General features: G+C 38.2%; 1 protein-coding gene across 1 annotated transcript; it reads right to left on the reverse strand.

Annotated features, from left to right (window-relative positions):
- Positions 1-753: 753 nt before the first annotated feature.
- Positions 754-13,885, reverse strand: LOC135467775 (uncharacterized). Its single transcript, XM_064745614.1, has 3 exons — positions 13,718-13,885; positions 8,183-9,324; positions 754-6,277 (listed from the first exon to the last, which is right to left on the reverse strand). Exons 1-3 carry the CDS (start codon positions 13,869-13,871, stop codon positions 4,736-4,738), a joined length of 2,838 nt encoding a protein of 945 aa, XP_064601684.1. The 5' UTR covers positions 13,872-13,885; the 3' UTR covers positions 754-4,735.
- Positions 13,886-17,854: the final 3,969 nt, after the last annotated feature.

Here is a 17,854-nt window from a genome sequence, read left to right on the forward strand (position 1 = left end):
TTTATTTCAGTTTCATTTAACGTCATATTCAAGAATTTGCCAATTGCTCACCTGCGGTCAGTTTTATACATGGAGGAAACTAGAATGCCTGACTTTTGGCAAAGTTTCCTTACTCCTCACTGCAAACATTGATTGTATGCAACACTGGCAGAAGACAAGCAGTCTTGGACAAATAAAAAAGTTGATTCAAGTTCTACCCATATATTTGAAAAAAAAAAAGGATTAAATGCAGACTATGTACATGTATCAACACATTACAACCAGAATCTCATCTTCTTCTTTATTCTGCCGGTTGACCTCCACCTTAATGCCGGCTACCATTGTTTAAGTTAAGCATTCTTTATTACAGTGTGAAACTCTAATCAGACATAAATAAAAAAATAAATGTTCTCCTTTATTACAGACCACATTGATTTTTTTTTTCTTGATTTTGTTTGTTGTTTAATTCAGTTCTGAAGACATGTTGACTTTCATGATGGGAGTCAGGTTCATGGGTGGACCAAAGCACAGTGAGCTCAGAAAAAAATCGCTGACCTTGGGACCAGACCCTGGTGGTGTGCTTGTACCCATACTTGTACCTGATAAAGCTTAGTTGTAGCCTCATCGATAATTTCACCTGAAGTTTGGCCTTAGAAAATGCACTTTAAGAAACACATAAAAGGCCTTACAGTGATACTTACCAACACGTAAGTTTTTCTAATAAAACTTTATCAAAGATTACAAAAAACTGTACAGTGATCTTTCTAGGTGGGGAGTTAGTCAGGGAGGGGGAGGGAGAATTGTGGATCTGAACAATGGCTCAGTTGATCAATGACACTGACTGTCAGTAATAACTACAAAAACAGAATAGTAAGCTGAAGGACTTTTTTCTTTTTCTTTTTTTCCCTTTAATAGACAATCAGATAATATACAAAACCCGCCATTTGGTACATTTTTTAATTTTTACATTTCTAATCAATAGTCACTCACAAAAAAATTGGAGATAATAATTACAAATATGCTTAATACAAGATCTTACAAGTGCATGTAGTTGTTTATACACATCTAGTGTGATAAGTCATTGCCATTTCATAAAACAAACAAAGTGCGTAATAATATGCAGCAATAACCTTTTGATGGTTTTCACAACAATGAAGAAGAAAAAAAGCCAGTTTTACAGATTTCTGTAGAAATTACGAACACAGAGAATTATACCTTTCCTTTTGATAAATTTGTTTTTAAATTTTTATTGAAAAAGAACATCAGGTCTGCTAGTGCCAGGTTTCTTGGTCGAAGAAACACAGCCCATTGTGGTGAGAAAGGAGTAGCCGAACCTCTGTAAACTAAAGACTGGTGAACACTTCAAGCAAGGGTAGGCTGTTACAGCACATAGATACCAGTTAATACAATAGCAAGTTTGCTAAGAACGTATATGGTAATCCATTTATGTTTTAGTGTTCAGTGTTTAAATAAGAATATTTCAATTTCAGATCAGGTTTATCGGTAAAAAGGAGGGGGGGGGGGGATAACCCCTTAAAACCCACACACCTTTGCCAGATAAACAGATATATCTTTTAATATTTTTGATCAAGATATAGGTTAACAGTTATGATAAAATTTATAAAAAACAATTTTTTTTCAGAAATTCTCCTCAGATGCATTTTTAACCTGTTCTTACAACATGTATATGTACAGTATCATCTTAATGCAAATCGTGCTTAAAGATTTGATGTATTACGAGACGTACTTCAATGACAACTTAAAAGTGTAGATATACATGCATTATCCCTGGGGTCTGTGTATGAAGCATTCTCGTACAAAAACATCGATAAGTGTAAAATTCAATGAATTCACTGTTTTTAATGCGTCGGCATGAATGGCGATAACCTGCTTTTGCACCTGAACTTGTATCTGAACAAATTATTCTTACAAACAGGGCATTTCTTTAAGGATTATGAATTGCATGTACATATATATACATCATGAAAAAATGAAACAATAACAACACATCCTTATTTATTATGAGCTTAGTTATAACACTGTAATTTACGGAAATTAAATGGACACACAAGTAAAAATGGTTGGGTTGAAGGGGCTTGCTAATTTCTATAACCATCCTCAAGACCTAGAAACATGAGAAACCTTCTTGTGTTTATAAAATCAGTACAAGGATGTTTTACAATTTGCAATTTATGCAACAGGCCAAAACAAACATAAACTCGTACATGTAAGAAACCTGCATCTGCACCACACAGAAGCATGTAGGTGATAACAGGCAGGTCTTGTGCTGCCCACCACTGCTTCCTCTACCCAGCTCATGCAGAGTGCTAACACATATCACAACACTATTAGCAAATGAAATTCCTGTTTCAGAAATGTTGCTCCAAAGCCTATATGGACATATCTTGAGAAGAGCGAAAACTCCTAAATAATCTAGCATCAATTAGAAAGTAATCATTAACTGATATAGGACTATCACCAAGCCGTTTAGCTCACTGGTAAGTTATCATTTTTATGAAAAACAGTGGAAGTAGTAAAAATACTACCCATGACAATCAACACCTATAGTATATTAGTATACAGGCCTGTACATTGTAGTCATTATTTCAGCATATCATTTGATGATATCACGGATTTCTTTGTTTTTTATATAAACCGTTTGCAATGCATATAATATATTACCAGATATATACATATAACCCACATTAAGAATTTATTGGATTCTGGATGCCTTCAATAATACCATTTACAACTTACTATATACATGTACTAAGTCTCTGAAAAAAACTATCACTAATATGAACAATTATGCAGAGTCTATGAAAATGTAATATAATCCATACAAATGTAACATGGTGCACACATGTTAAGTTATTTTAAAAATAATATTTTCAGAAAGAACTTCTATGTGGTCATTTCTTCAAAAAAGGCAGACAAATACGTTTGGCTATCTTGTTTGATAACCAACATTATGATTTCTACAGTAACTGTTTCTTTTTAACAAAAGACTTTGTAATACAACATGAAAATACACTGCCAAGAAACTTTGAATCTTACATTCAATACCTTTTGATTTCCTAAAAGCCCTTATACATATTTGTATACGTATGTATTTGGTGGAGAAAAGTTACCTCCCTTAGTGAAATCTTACACAACCATTTTCAGCGCACTTTATGCACCTTTTTCATATTACTTTGAAAAACTGCATTGGTTTGGTTGGCTGATTTCAAAAAAATTTACAAAATGTATAATTTTATCAGTTTACACAGGCTACTGCTCCCATAAGATGCTTAAATATACACCTTGCAAACATGCAAAAGGGTTAAAGAATTACAGCAGTCAGAACTATAAAACAGTGTCAAACTGCACTGGACGCAAGTGTACATATATCAGTCAAGGACTTGTAGGCATTGCATTAAGGCATGGTATTAGGGTGGTCTTGGGCAACATTCAAAATCCATCATATATATTACACATTTCTATACATCATGACAAAATTTGCAAGATTATGTATAAACTTACTTACAAATTTACATCTTTAAAGTTTTGCTATAACACTTGCTTAAGAGCCTCTTCATGCACTAAGTTTTCTCATCTTAAATGTTGCCAGACCACAGTCTGATTTTTTTCGTGGGTCAATTATCTTTCTTATCAATCTTTTCGCAAGACCCAAATACCATTCCATCCAGGCATATGACATACAACTGTACTTTGAAGTGTGAACTATTTGCTGTTTTTGCTCTTTAGACATATTTTTCCAATTTTATATTTTTTTAATACAAATAACTTGTCATTTTTTTTTCACTGATTGTACAAATGAATCAAAACATTATAGTGACTAAACCCTAGCCTATTAATATATAATCAAACATCTGCACCTAAATGGGCAATGACGTGAGTAGTATAGCCAAAAGCATTTATGTAAGCACACAATTAAGGATGTAAAAAGCACAGCTAGGCATACTGAAACAAAGTTATACATTCTGCAGTTTGATCTTATCTTCATCCACTCACTTATGATATAGGCCAATCATTAAATTACAGGATACATATGGATTTCAAAGAACAACAAGAACACAAAAGTGTAGTACCAGGGACAAGCACTGGGTCATCCCTAATTGCAAAGGTGTTCATCTATCAAGTATCAAATATATGTGTTAAAAAACCTACACTAGTATAAAGCACATCCACTTTTGACAGAAAGAACCTTGTAAAGCATATCCACCATACCTACGCAATAACTGGACAGTTAGCAAAGCACTGATACCGTAAATATTTGTTAAGTTCTAAACTTCACTTCATGCAGACTTTAAATACAAAAACCTTAAGTAACAGATCAAGCTGGCAAAATTTCATCCAAATCCCACCATTGTAACCTGTTAGACATCGTCTGAAGACTAGTGCATATGTACCTCAAGAGATGTTCAACTGATGACATAGTTATGTTGTTTGGAATGTAAAAAGGTCATTTTCAACATAACCCACCTCAAATGAATCTATTCTTGGCACTAAAGGTATACTCATTCCTTCCAAACTGCCTACTTGTATGTATATCGCCCCAGATATTATATCCAGCCTGTAGAATATTTTTAGTTTATCCTTATTTTTAGTTCCACCACTGTTCAATATTTACTGCTCGTTACCAATATTTCTTTCAATAAAACACTCTGTAAATTTCTTGAATCTCTCCTCTGTGGTCCATTTCTTCCAAAGCCATCATTGCTCTCGTCTTCTTTTCCATGGTTAGCCATGTTAACTACTTGGCCCTCCCTCCTCCCCCCATATTATTAACAACCCCTACGTTGGCTTTCACATGAGCTTTATCAACTAATGGATTATCACCCTGTTGGTTCTGTCCAAATGCCTGAACCGGAACACCAAACTGCTGGTTTTTTGGTCTTTCATGTAATGTATTTTCCTGCCCCCGTTTAGGATACTCTGGATGTACAGCTTCACCTAGATTCTGTAAAGCATGCCCTCCATGTGGATTCCCAAGCTTTTCTGGTATTTGCTGTCCACCTGACTGATCTAATGCATTTCTTCTCGGGCCAAATGCAGCATCAAATGCCTTTTGGTTTTGTTTTAGCGTAATTTCAGCTTGCTGACCAGGATTAATCGGATTACCTTGACCAGGGAGTGGGGGCTGAAGTTTGTCTTTCTCACCTTCAGATAAACCATTCCCATCCACACTTTTTCTTCCTTCAGGAACTCCTATCAGCATGTTGTTGTCTCCAAATGCATTTCTCTGTTTTTCGTCATTGATTTTTGCCATTTCACCATTTCCCTTGTTTTCAGGAAGACGTAGTTGTCCTCCCTTTGAAGGCAGCTTGGGAGGTACTTTGTTACCTTGTCTGTCTGAGATATTCGGCACATGCTGAGCTACCTTCACATTTGCTTTTGGCACTGCCATGGCTTGATTATTGAAGATTAGCATTTCACCGCCATCATCTTGTTCATCGGCTTTCAAGGGTCTTCTCGGCCATACACGTCTGCTGCTCAATGACTTGAACTGCTTCAACCATTCATCAAGTTTATCCACTTGACCATCAATTTGAACCAATAGAAACTCCTCCACTGTGGCCTCATTATATATCCCAGATAGAATCTTCCCTAGCTCAACTCGCAGATCTAATAGGTCTTTGCGAAGTGACCCAACATATTTCACAAAGACTTTGTACTGTCCTGGGCTTGTGAAGTTGTGTATAAGATTGTATTTACTTAGCCAACCCTCTAATCTGAATTTAATACGATCACTGTCTAATCTCATCTTGTGAATAGTATACAGTGTTTTGATAGAGTAGAAAAACTCATACCCAGGGAACTTACAGTAACTCTTATCCGTTTCAGCAATCAGCAGGCGAAGTTCAACTGTATTTTCACATTTCAGATGCTTCTTTGAAATGTCTGCATGTAGGGCTTCATTAAAGTAGCCATGTTTTAGTGTCTGCAGACAGACGGCTAAGGATGGGATGGCTGCTGGCAAGAGATCACACAATGTTGCAAAGTGATCATATCGCTGCCAACCAGTCAAGGCCGTCCCTACAAAGTTAACGTACTGTTTTGAAGTGTCTCCTCCAAACTTCTTCATGATTTCTACCCAGTTGAGATGATTCTCCAGATGGTAGCTGGCATCCGTGATGTACTGAGCACTGCCCGTAGCCCCCTTGAAGGAAGAGGCTACCCAGACATTGCGGAACACCTTACCATATTTCGACCAAATGTCAGCTGGAAGTCTGGCTTGAGGTTGTTGCACATACTGCCATATCATTGGTTGAACCATGTCACCTAATCCAGAGTTCTGCAAAAACAATATAACCAGCTACACATATTTTCAACTCCTCATTACTTCCTTTTCAGTACTTATTGTGATGAATAGAGTGATAATGGTACAAGATACTGATGCCTGCCCAAAACCAAAGAGCTTCAGATCAATGCATTAAGTACTGAAGTGGTGAATTTGGTAACTTACGGCCATTAAAAGGAACACACAGCTTCCACAATGGAAAATTTTCCAATTTGCCAATGTAATTCCCATGTTTTCCAAGATGTATGATCTTCTAAGTTCCATGCCAAACAAATAATGCTTCCAAATATGAATTGATTGATTGATGTTTAAATGTCATATTCAAGAATATTTCAACAATATGATGGCCGTGAGTTTCACTGGTGGATGGGGAACATTGTATATCATTACATGAAAGAATTTGAAGGAGTACAATGTCACATCAGAAGGTAAACCATATGAACAGCCATTGGCAACTACATGTACAAAAGTGTATAAATTTGTAGAGCTCTGTAAATGGATGCCATTATCAGGCATGAGGATTTCAGAATTGTTGGGAAACACTTTTTCGGTTCTGTGCACTTTTTACCCGGAAAACGTTTTTTTCGGTTCACAACAATTTTTCCAGAGATCTAGAGATTCGTACACATCAATTTAAGACCCTGGTATTTGGTGGTAAAATTCAGTTAAAAATTGAATACTGGGGTTAAAAAAAAACTGTATTCTGTGTTTTCCTGGTACAAATACTCAAATTTTTGGACAAAAACTGAATTGCATGTGAATCATGCGGGCAGCGTTTGACTTTGATCGTCAATGGCTGAACCCGTGACAAGTCGATGTAGTCAGCTGTGATTTTCATGATCTAGATGGCAACAAAGACGGCCTAATTGTGCCAGCACGGGCTGAGTAAATGGACTCAAGTCGTGTTGCTTTCCCCACCTACAGTGTTCAAAGACTGTCCGCCATCACTTTTAGCATGTAATGCTAATCACATAACCATCTGTCTTCAGCAACTTTATGGTCAATCGGGTAGAATTAGGTTAATCTGGCTATCTCATTAAATCTGCATGTTGACCTGCATAACTCAACAGAAGCACAGGGCCTCGTCCACGGAGCATATGCAATGTGATGTTGTCGCCTATATGTAATTTACAGATTCTTTGTATCAAAAAAATCCATAGCATACAGCGCAAAATATTGTGTAAAACAGTAAAAAGCTTGCAGATATATCGGTTTTATATAGGGAGCAGGCAGCTGTTTAAATCAATAACTGAACCTACAGCGTGATCAGAGATATATATATATATATATATACTTTCACGTTCACAAAATTACCGGCCACTAAAGTGGAATTAAACTCAATACCAGGTCAAAGTCGGCATTTGAAATACAAGTAAACTCAATCTGAGCAGAAAGAAAAAAATCAATTTTGAGTTTCCGGTTGAAAAGATTTGGATTCTATGAATCTCTGGAACCAAATTACCTGTAATAATTTTAATACTAATGGCATTTCATCAAACAGAATAAACGTCAACCTTTTTGTTTAAAATTAATGATCTGTCAGTGAATGATTGAGGTATCTGACTGCAAACTATGGAAAAAAAAAGAAGGGAGAGAACTTTTGTTATAACTGATATAAGCTCAGCATAGAGAGGAACTTAAGACCCAACTCAACCTTAACACCAAACCCATGTATCCTGTCATTTCCAAGCACTCAGGTATGTTGAACAAGACCACCACTTACACGTAGCTGGAACATGTAACTCCGTGGCACAGCAGTTGAGTTGAGCTTAATGGCTTCGTTTAAGCCACGCTTTACATACTTAAATGTTTCACACTAAAAACATTTATTTCCTATTACTTTTATTCACAGATTAACTGCAAAGGCTTTTCATTACATTTTAATTTACATGTACATACCTGCAAAGTTGATTCATTTAAAAATCTGAACATATCATCCCACATGATAGGCTGGATGCTGTGCTCTCGCACAAACTTAGCGACTGAGCCGACGTGGGAGAAAAACAGCTCCTCTTTGGTCATGTGCTTCTCCTCCAGGACTTGCTTGCTCTTGCCTTCTCCAAGCTGATACACCTCATCACAGCCAATGTGGAAATACTTAGCTTTTGGATGAAGAGTAAGCACCTGTTCAATCATAGCTTTTATAACCAGCAACCCTGCATTTTCTGTTGGCATCACCACCTGGGGATTGTCCTCAAATTCTCTCAAATTCTGGTAAGTCGTGCCTTTCAGAACAAACTCCATGTGGCCAAACGTCTGCACAAGTGGAATGATTTTCAGGTTGTTCTCATTTGCCAGTGAGTTGATTTTCTGTATGTCTTCAACAGTGTAGGCGTTCTTCGCAGCAATTGTTTCAAGGTTCTTTGAGTAAGGGAACATATCCTCATACTCTATCAAAAGGCCTGTTGCTCCCAGCTGGCTAAACAGGGGGATAACTTTCTCTAGGTAGCTCATTTTGGGGGGTGCACCTTTCAGATCCAGATGAACCAAGCGAAACATGCCATCAAAGAATTCTGTGTACCTGGGATTTGGGTCAGTGTACAGATCAAAAGGAATGGTTTCAGTTCTAGCCACAAATGGGCTGAACTTCTTCCGGTGATGTCTAACGTCTTCCTTGTGTGCTTCATTATCATCAGTATCATCATCATCATCATCTGTGCCGGGCTCGTCAATTTGATTCTCCTCACGGTGTTTGTCGTCTTCTGGACTTTCATCAGGGGGCTGGTCAGTAAAGTTGTCCTCACGCATTACTTCAACTGGATCTTCAACAGGTGGTTTCCTAGCTAAGGGCATATCAATGGGAATGTTATGCAGTGGATAAGGGGCATGATCCTCGCCGCTCAAAGGTCTGACATCCACTTTGCCAGCAAGCTGGTGGTATTTTAGTACCCTGCTATCCTTTGGCATGCGTATGTCTCTTCTAGTTGATCTCCCTAAGAAACTATACGCCAAGTAAACAGCCACTATCCCCACCACCATGAGCACCAACAGCCGTCCCTGTCCTCTCAGTCTAGACATCATGAAGTTCCCCTTTGATATTCCTGCAAAATGAAGAGGTACATCTGAGCCAGTATGTGGAGTATGTAAGTAATAATGCCATACCAAGTTTCTCCTGTGAATATATGTTAGAAGAACTTAAAAATATTTGAATTTGAAGCCATTGTCTGCGAAGCATATGTATGTTACCTGGAGTGACTAAGCAATTACATATCCCACCTATTAATTTTCTTAACTGGCAAATATTTGATTATCTGATTGTTCTTTAATGCCATACTTGGGACTTTTTCACTTATACAATGGCGGTCAGTATTATGGGTAGAGGAATCCAGAACATTCCCAAATGTGATGTACACATAGGCACACCACACTGGTACAAAGCAATTTGTCTTCAATGAACGTTAGACTGAGCACTTGGTCATGCAAGCCTTGTAGGCTGGTTAATAACACCAACGCCACATAAGCAGTGACAGCAAAGGAGTCTACAAATTCCCTGTCCAACGTCAGTTCTGAACCCTGTGTGTCACATCGACTGAATGAATGCCTGCCACAGTGTGTAATACAACATCCTCCTTCCATTAAAAATACACTTCTGGAAGGTTAAGTAACATTTTGGTTTGCATAAGTCTGGCCAAAAATCTTCAAAACTGTACATATAACCAAAGCCCATAAGGTGTACTGTCGTTTGGTGATCAACTTTAGAATGCAGTTCAGCTGATACATCAGTAATATGTGCATCCCACTTTTGCCAGGCGAGTTTTATTACAGCCTAAATTTGTGCCCAAATCTTCAAAACAGTATATGTACATGTAATCAGGACAATTTCCAAGCAATGCAGTCATGTTCACAGTTTCCCCTTCCCCTGACATTTTTCAGTCTGAAGAAAAAGATGTGTTCTGGATGTACACAAAATATTTGATCACTGTTCCAAAAAAAGTAACAAGAAATAATCTAATACAGGCATGAATAATAATTATGCTGATTTAGATAACACATAAGGCCTATGGTTGAGTTTCCAGCAATAAAATTGCAAAATGCAGGGGCAATGGGGAGGGCATATTTTTTAATCCTGAGCCTTGTGCCATCAAAAAACGTCAAAAACTGCTTTTTACGCAACTTTCACTTGTAACATCATGCTGTCCTTGATGCAAGTTCAACACGTTGAGCTGGGAAAGGAACATTTGACATCAAAAAAAAAAGATGTCAAGGTCTTGCTGCCGTGCATTCGATTGGTCCTCAAACAACATGACTGAAGTAGCCGAATAAAATTTCCCAGGCCAACAGGAGAGGATCCATATCCCTGCTCCAGGGGCCCCCTAGCCCCAAAGCTCTGGCCTTTTTGATATCTGAGGGCTCATTTTAGCACTCGTTCAAGATCATTACATAAAAGAAAGTAATGCACATTTACCTCCCCTCAGCATACAATTATCTCCCCTGACAATAATGTGACACCACACCAAACTAAAATGGCAGATTTGTCGTTGCCTTGCATTTGGATACATCTGGACAAAAAACTAAGTCTAGAAAGAAAACAAATCACAAATTTATCCTGTTTTCACAATGAAAATCATTTGGACTATGCATCTATCAAGTCAAAAAAGTTGAACCTCTTCTACAATGGAAAGTGGTTCACGGATTTCAACATTGTGTACCAATATCCTGATGAATACAGTTTTCTTTTTTACCCTCCCATTACTTTCTTCTTTCCATTTTCTTTAATATGGCATACTGAGACTTTGTCTTTTAAATAGCTTGAAATTTAGAGGTTAATTTTATTTTTTTTTTTCTGGCATTAATCTGTGTTTAGTTGGGGTGTGAACCATCAAATGATGGATTTCAGACTTCAAGTCATGCTGGTTAAGACCCCTAGTCAATCTATCAATCAAGACATCAATGAACAGGGACACCCAGGTCATGACAATACACTGGACCCAACATCATTTATGCATTGCCTTTCAGGTAAATTCAGCTCAACCTAACAAGTTTCCAGCACAAGAAATAATGTTGATTTGGCCTAAAATGACAGAAAGCCGATGCTCAGAACAAAGAACAGTTCAAGGAGCTTTTTCAGGTGGATTTGTTATCATGTTTATCTACCTACAAATGCCAACATAAATTCCATTCACTGCCTACTTCGATGACACACATGGTAAGAAGACCAATATGAGATCACATCGTAACTGGTCACTACATTTTGTGGCTCTTGCAACATTTCCACAGAAGTCAAATACAGCTTTTTCTCTATGTTTCATTCAAGCTGTTTTTGTTTCACACTGGGTTATTTGGACATCCGTGAGCATGATATTTTGAATTAGGTCTTGGCAGATGAGCTTTCACTATATCAGTTTGACTGCCTAAGTGTTGTTGCCTATTGAAGTGATCTACATTGTCACGTCAATTACCCACAACTTAAGAAAAGCGTTTAGACACCTCGTAAGACTTCAAGCCTGCTTTTAATTAAATTATTCGGAATAGTTTTTGCAGTTTCGCAATTATTATTATTAGTTAAAAAATTTCACAGGATGAATGAGTTGACTAGAATCATAAAGCACACTTTGATACACATTATGTTCAACAATGAGCGAGTGGAAAATCTGTAACAAAATGGGTAACACCAGCCAGAGTGATCGGTCTGGAAAGTTTGTATATTGGTAAATGTATATTAAAACTAAGAATTTGATAGATGTGGATTTGTTGAAATTTGTCCACATTTAGGCATGTCAAGTACTGAACCTAAAGGGGATTAGCATGGGCATGAGAGGGGTAGTGTTCATGTAATGTAAAATTCTTAGCGAATTCTTATAAAAAAATTCGAACTTGATCTCAGAGCAAGCAAATCCCTCTCTATAAAAGTCTAATTTCATCCTGTAATGACTTCATGCCAATTACAGATATCATATACAGTAGGCATTAACAGCAAAAATATTAAATGCAATCTCCTGTTTCCTGTATTAGTGCAGAAAACAAGGGAGCATTATCAAACTTCAGCAAAAATACATTAATCCCTCCTACACACAAAACGATTAAATAAAAACATGCAGTGATGAGAATATATGACCTCTAGATCCCTTCCTTATTATATACTCTTGTGATTTTTCTAAACTAGGGGTCAACAAAGACATGATGAGATACCCTACAGGTAAGGTAGATCTTCTAAAGGTCAAATTCAACTCTACTATTATTTAAGCTAATCACTGTGAAAGGTGATTGTATAGGTGCATCATTTCAACTGCCTTACCTTTCCCCACACGAAATTTAAACAAATTTTATTAAAAAAGAAATAATGTTTAATCCGTGTTAAAACATTCAAACTGTAGACAGATTCACTGTCCCCATGCACAGTTCGATTTAGACACCACATTAATAGGTAGGTAGGTTCCCATCTTTCAGTTTGGGACATGCTAGCAGTGTCATTTGCATTCATTCTGACTTTTGATGATGCGCAATAAGGATGTGTAATACCTATACATCCAGTCCTGGTTTTCCACTATTGCATTGCAAAAATAGGCGCATGCCTGCAATGCTACATGTACATGTACTCTGCGGCGTAGGCCTGTAATGCTACATGTGCATGTACTCTGCGGCATAGGCCTGCGATGCTACATGTACTCTGCAGCGTAGGCCTGCAATGCTACATGTACATGTACTCTGCGGCGCATGCCTGCAATGCTACATGTACATGTACTCTGCGGCATAGGCCTGCAATGCTACATGTGCATGTACTCTGCGGCGTAGGCCTGCGATGCTACATGTACATGTACTCTGCGGCGTAGGCCTGCGATGCTACATGTACATGTACTCTGAAATCAGAATTTGTCAGAAGCTAGTATACATATAAATATCAGTAAAATGTTGTCCAGTTAATATGTTGGAAAAATTAACCTGTTTTAATACCAACGTATTGAGGGGAAGTAATAAAAGATGTGTCTTGTCCACATTAGGTTATGACTTAAACAGAGAAGTAGACATTTGTGTACATGTAGCTGCACAATCATCACGATTTATTTATTTGTTTGATTGGTATTTTACGTAGTACTCCAGAATATTTCACGGAGGCCGGCATTATCTTGGGAGGAAACCGGGCAGAACCCGGAGGAAACCCACGACCATCCGCTGCTATGTTGCTCGCAGTGAAAAGAAACTTCAAAAAATAACCACCTAGCACTAAACCATAGCATGCCATTATACTTAACCACACCACTCAGTCTCCAGCTTCAGTCGGCTTCGTGACAAGATTTATCGATATTAATATTACAATGACAGTAGACGCCACCATTTTGATCTACATGCACACAGCAACAACAACAATAGCAAGACAACCAGGACTAGCTACACTGGCACATCAACTAAATAAATTATAGAAACCGGTTATAGAAAAAATTATAGAAACATCAGTCCAGCGGTATTACAAGAACAATGTGTAGTTAGTGCAGTTACCAGATGCGCGGACTGAATTGTGGTCTGCCAGCATGAACTTAAGAATGTTTGAAGAAGACAGTCGGCTGAAGTCCTCTTGACAAATGTTGGTGTTGTGCCACAGCACCGCTTGCACGCGATCGTGATGGCCCAGATCTTTCTTCGGCAAAAACATCTATTACCTCCCTTGCTTTACACCATTAAACGACGTCTGTGCACGTCAATGTTCATATCTAAAGTCCGCCACATTTGCATGCCTTTAGAAATATATACATACATGTATGAACCCGTTGGCTAAGCTACACAGCATACGCATATATTTTATAAATATAGGCCAACAAATCACAGAATAAGTATAATGATACAATGTAACCATTATCTGTGTAAATACTGTGGATCTATTCAGATTGTCACATGTACGCCAGCATTTGAAAATCTACATTTACATCTACTGTAGCTTACGTAGGCCTGCTTTAATATGTTATTATTATTGTAAATATGTTATTATGAGTGTAACTTATGTGCCTTACACGGCAACATATAGGCCCTATATATAGCATGGTACACCCGCAGGGCTTGACTCCATAAGACTAGGGTCTGAGCTTAAACAAACAAAGCACGGTATCAATATCTTACAAGGTTATTTAGTAAGCCATCTGAAGTTTCAGGCACACAGTAACAATAGCGCTGGGTACTTAAACGCGTCTAAATAATATATCCTGGTACCCAGTGCGTATGGGCCTCGTGTTTTGTGTTTGAGCTAACTCTTGTAATGAGATTCTTTACGGGCACTAACGAATTTGACATCTTATAATATATCGGTACTCCAAAAATAGAAGAAAACTTAATTTTTGACTCAACATTTCTGCATGTTTATTTGTAAATAGTTGGACAAAAAGTTAATTCCAACACTGGACAATGGGTTAGAGTTAGCTCAAACCACAACAGTAAAACGATGGAACAATTTCTTGGTTAATAATGTACAGGAGTGCAACGTAAAAACAGCATAACAGCATGAGAGTAGTACATTACCAGTGAAACGCTATCACAGCGAAAAAACCACCACGGCAATGGAGGCCCCACAGGCCAGGTCTATGGTATGTAAAACCATATAATAAAACATGCTGAAGCTGAACTCTGACTAAAACCCGTGTGTATTAGATTTACATTTAGTACAAAGAACTTCAGGTCAGTGCTAAGATTGTGTTCAGAAATGCGTTCTCGTGTTTCCGATATAACTGCAGGAACGCTTCGTAGTTTGTAATATGAATTTCACTATAGTTAAATTAAATGCATGTACGCTGAAATTTCACTACACTATAAACTGCGCTAACTTTCTCGTTACATTCAGTTTGTATTAGTCACGCTTAGACTCACCTGCAGGTGAACGTCCAGAAAATAAGGCAGGTGCATCTGACTTGCAGATTTTGCCGGATATTGCCATATGGGTGACTTTGATCGATGCGTTGAAACGACAGCTTGACTGTAAAAGTGCAATCTTTGCCTCGAATAATATGTACTTGACAGATGACGGGCTCTTTTCCCGAAATATACTGTCGAGATATACACTTGGCTTGATTAACATCAATCAAATAAATAAATATATAAATATCAGTTTGTAGGAAAATTCCAAGCTATTCAGTGGAATATGAACGCTGTCAGTCTACTTTTCATGGATACACAATGTCACAGGTCCTTTAAATTCAGTTAGCTTGCTTTTAGCCTAGTAAATTCCATATGTCATAAAATTTAATGAAGCAAGTACAACGTATACATAGAAAGACATACTTCTATAACTCATGCTCGTTGCGGTATTTTAAGGGCTTTTAAGAAGTTGTTCAGTGTAAGCATATTTTACTTAAACGAAGGAGGTCCTGCGGGTTTAGCGGTAGAGGAAGTCGGGGCCGTGATTGGTTGCTGTTGATGCAATGGGAAAAGTGAAAGGCTCATTTTCACACCATTGTGTACTCTTTTTATCCAATCAGGTTGCGTATTAGAATCAATCGAACTGGGCAGGCTAATGGGGAAATATTTTCTGGTATCTAATTAGGTGTGTTGGTCATTTCAACATTTCGACTTCGTCTGAGAACCAATGCAGTATATATACCGGCATACTGCTATATTATATTAATTTACAGTATGAAAAAACTGGAGTTAATTGCCAATAATTGTTGATGTCAAACTTTGTAGATAACTGTGTGGTTACTTCTCACTGAAAATACTGCTTAGTGTATAATCCTTGGCTTGTCCGTATACCCCGCTGTTTTCTTGTCATCTGTCACTGGAATTGAGAGACCATATGGTCACGTTCTAACTGCAATAGTCCACAAATTGAAGTCCCAGAATAAGTATATACATAAATATACTTCACGTCATTACTTTATCCATGGTGTCAGAAGTGGGAGCAGCAACTTTACCCTGATGGGCACATCCAGGGTGTCAGAAGTGGGAGCAGCAACTTTACCCTGATGGGTACATCCAGGGTGTCAGAAGTGGGAGCAGCAACTTTACCCTGATGGGTACATCCATGGTGTCAGAAGTGGGAGCAGCAACTTTACCCTGATGGGCACATCCAGGGTGTCAGAAGTGGGAGCAGCAACTTTACCCTGATGGGCACATCCAGGGTGTCAGAAGTGGGAGCAGCAACTTTACCCTGATGGGTACATCCATGGTGTCAGAAGTGGGAGCAGCAACTTTACCCTGATGGATACATCCAGGGTGTCAGAAGTGGGAGCAGCAACTTTACCCTGATGGGTACATCGGGGGTGTCAGAAGTGGGAGCAGCAACTTTACCCTGATATGTACATCCATGGTGTCAGAAGTGGGAGCAGCAACTTTACCCTGATGGCTCATCCTCATGTTTGAACAGATATATGTTGACGACAGCTTGTATTACCGTAAAGGCTTTATGCACTTTGAACTCAAGTTTGTTTGCGAATTGTATAATTCTTTGCCATATTGTTGTTTACATGTATATACGGAGTAGAGAGGTGAGACACCTCTATAATAAGAGCCATGGCCGGAGAGGCTGATATTGCGGATCTTGCAGCTGAGTTAGAGTGACGAAGAAATAATCAAGTTGTTAAGGACAATTTTGGATCTGCCAATCCTATAAACCACCTGAATTTAAGCCTTTTGTCGCTTAAATATTGTTTATCGCTGCTCTGGTTTTACTCTCTGTGTTATGTGTCTTTAATTATGTTTTGTTGTGTTGCCTAGTACGAGAGTAGAACTGTTAAGTAAAAGCCATGCGTTTATGGCATCCGCGAGTGTGTTGCTTAATATGCTCGACTGGGGTTGAAATGCATAACCTGAAGCCCTCCCAAGTGGCGCGGCTTTCACATTTGAGTCTTTAGAGGGGGAAAATCATAAGGAAAATCAGTAATAAAGGCGATCATATCATCCAAAATCAACCAATAGAGATTTGTAATGTTGTACTCCTGTATTCAGCGAAGGAAATCATCTTTGAGCACTGCAGCTGAAGGTACATGCATGTATATTTGTTCAGAGAGAAGAGGATACACGTAGTTTTCCACCAGTACTATTAATAGATCTGCATGACAGGATTACAGAGATCGAGTAGTGATTCAAACCCTCCCGATCACCCACAATAAACAAAATGGCGATTTGCCACTGGATTACGACGAGAGCTACATTGACTTTATACGTCGAACGTTATGGATGGTGGCTAGAATACGAATATCTGTTTCGACGCCTAGATTTTCTGGCGCTCTGGGATCCTATCTATTTTGGGCTAATCCAGAGCTAGCATGCACTTTAAGTAAACCAACCATGAAATGGTAACACTTGACAACACGCAAGCCTGTCATCACAAGCAGACCTATCTGTCTACATTGACCATGATTTGAATTTTACAAACGTAACACTGTTGGTGTATTAAGTCTAACTATGCCGAAATACACACTATAATGGTTGAGGAGAGCAAAGAATGTTGCCTGAAAGTACAGATTCGAAGAGGATAACACATGTGTTGTAACGGTTGGAGTTCAGCATGAAAGCAAAATGCGTTTCACATCCGGTAACACATGTTCATTTTATTCAAGGCTTTTCAATGTATGCCATGACTGATGATGATGATGCGATTATACTATGATAAGATGATACCATGATGCATTGATATACTGATGTGTTGTTGCC

This window comes from Liolophura sinensis, chromosome 6, assembly GCF_032854445.1.
Source record: "Liolophura sinensis isolate JHLJ2023 chromosome 6, CUHK_Ljap_v2, whole genome shotgun sequence".
NCBI lineage: Eukaryota > Metazoa > Mollusca > Polyplacophora > Chitonida > Chitonidae > Liolophura > Liolophura sinensis.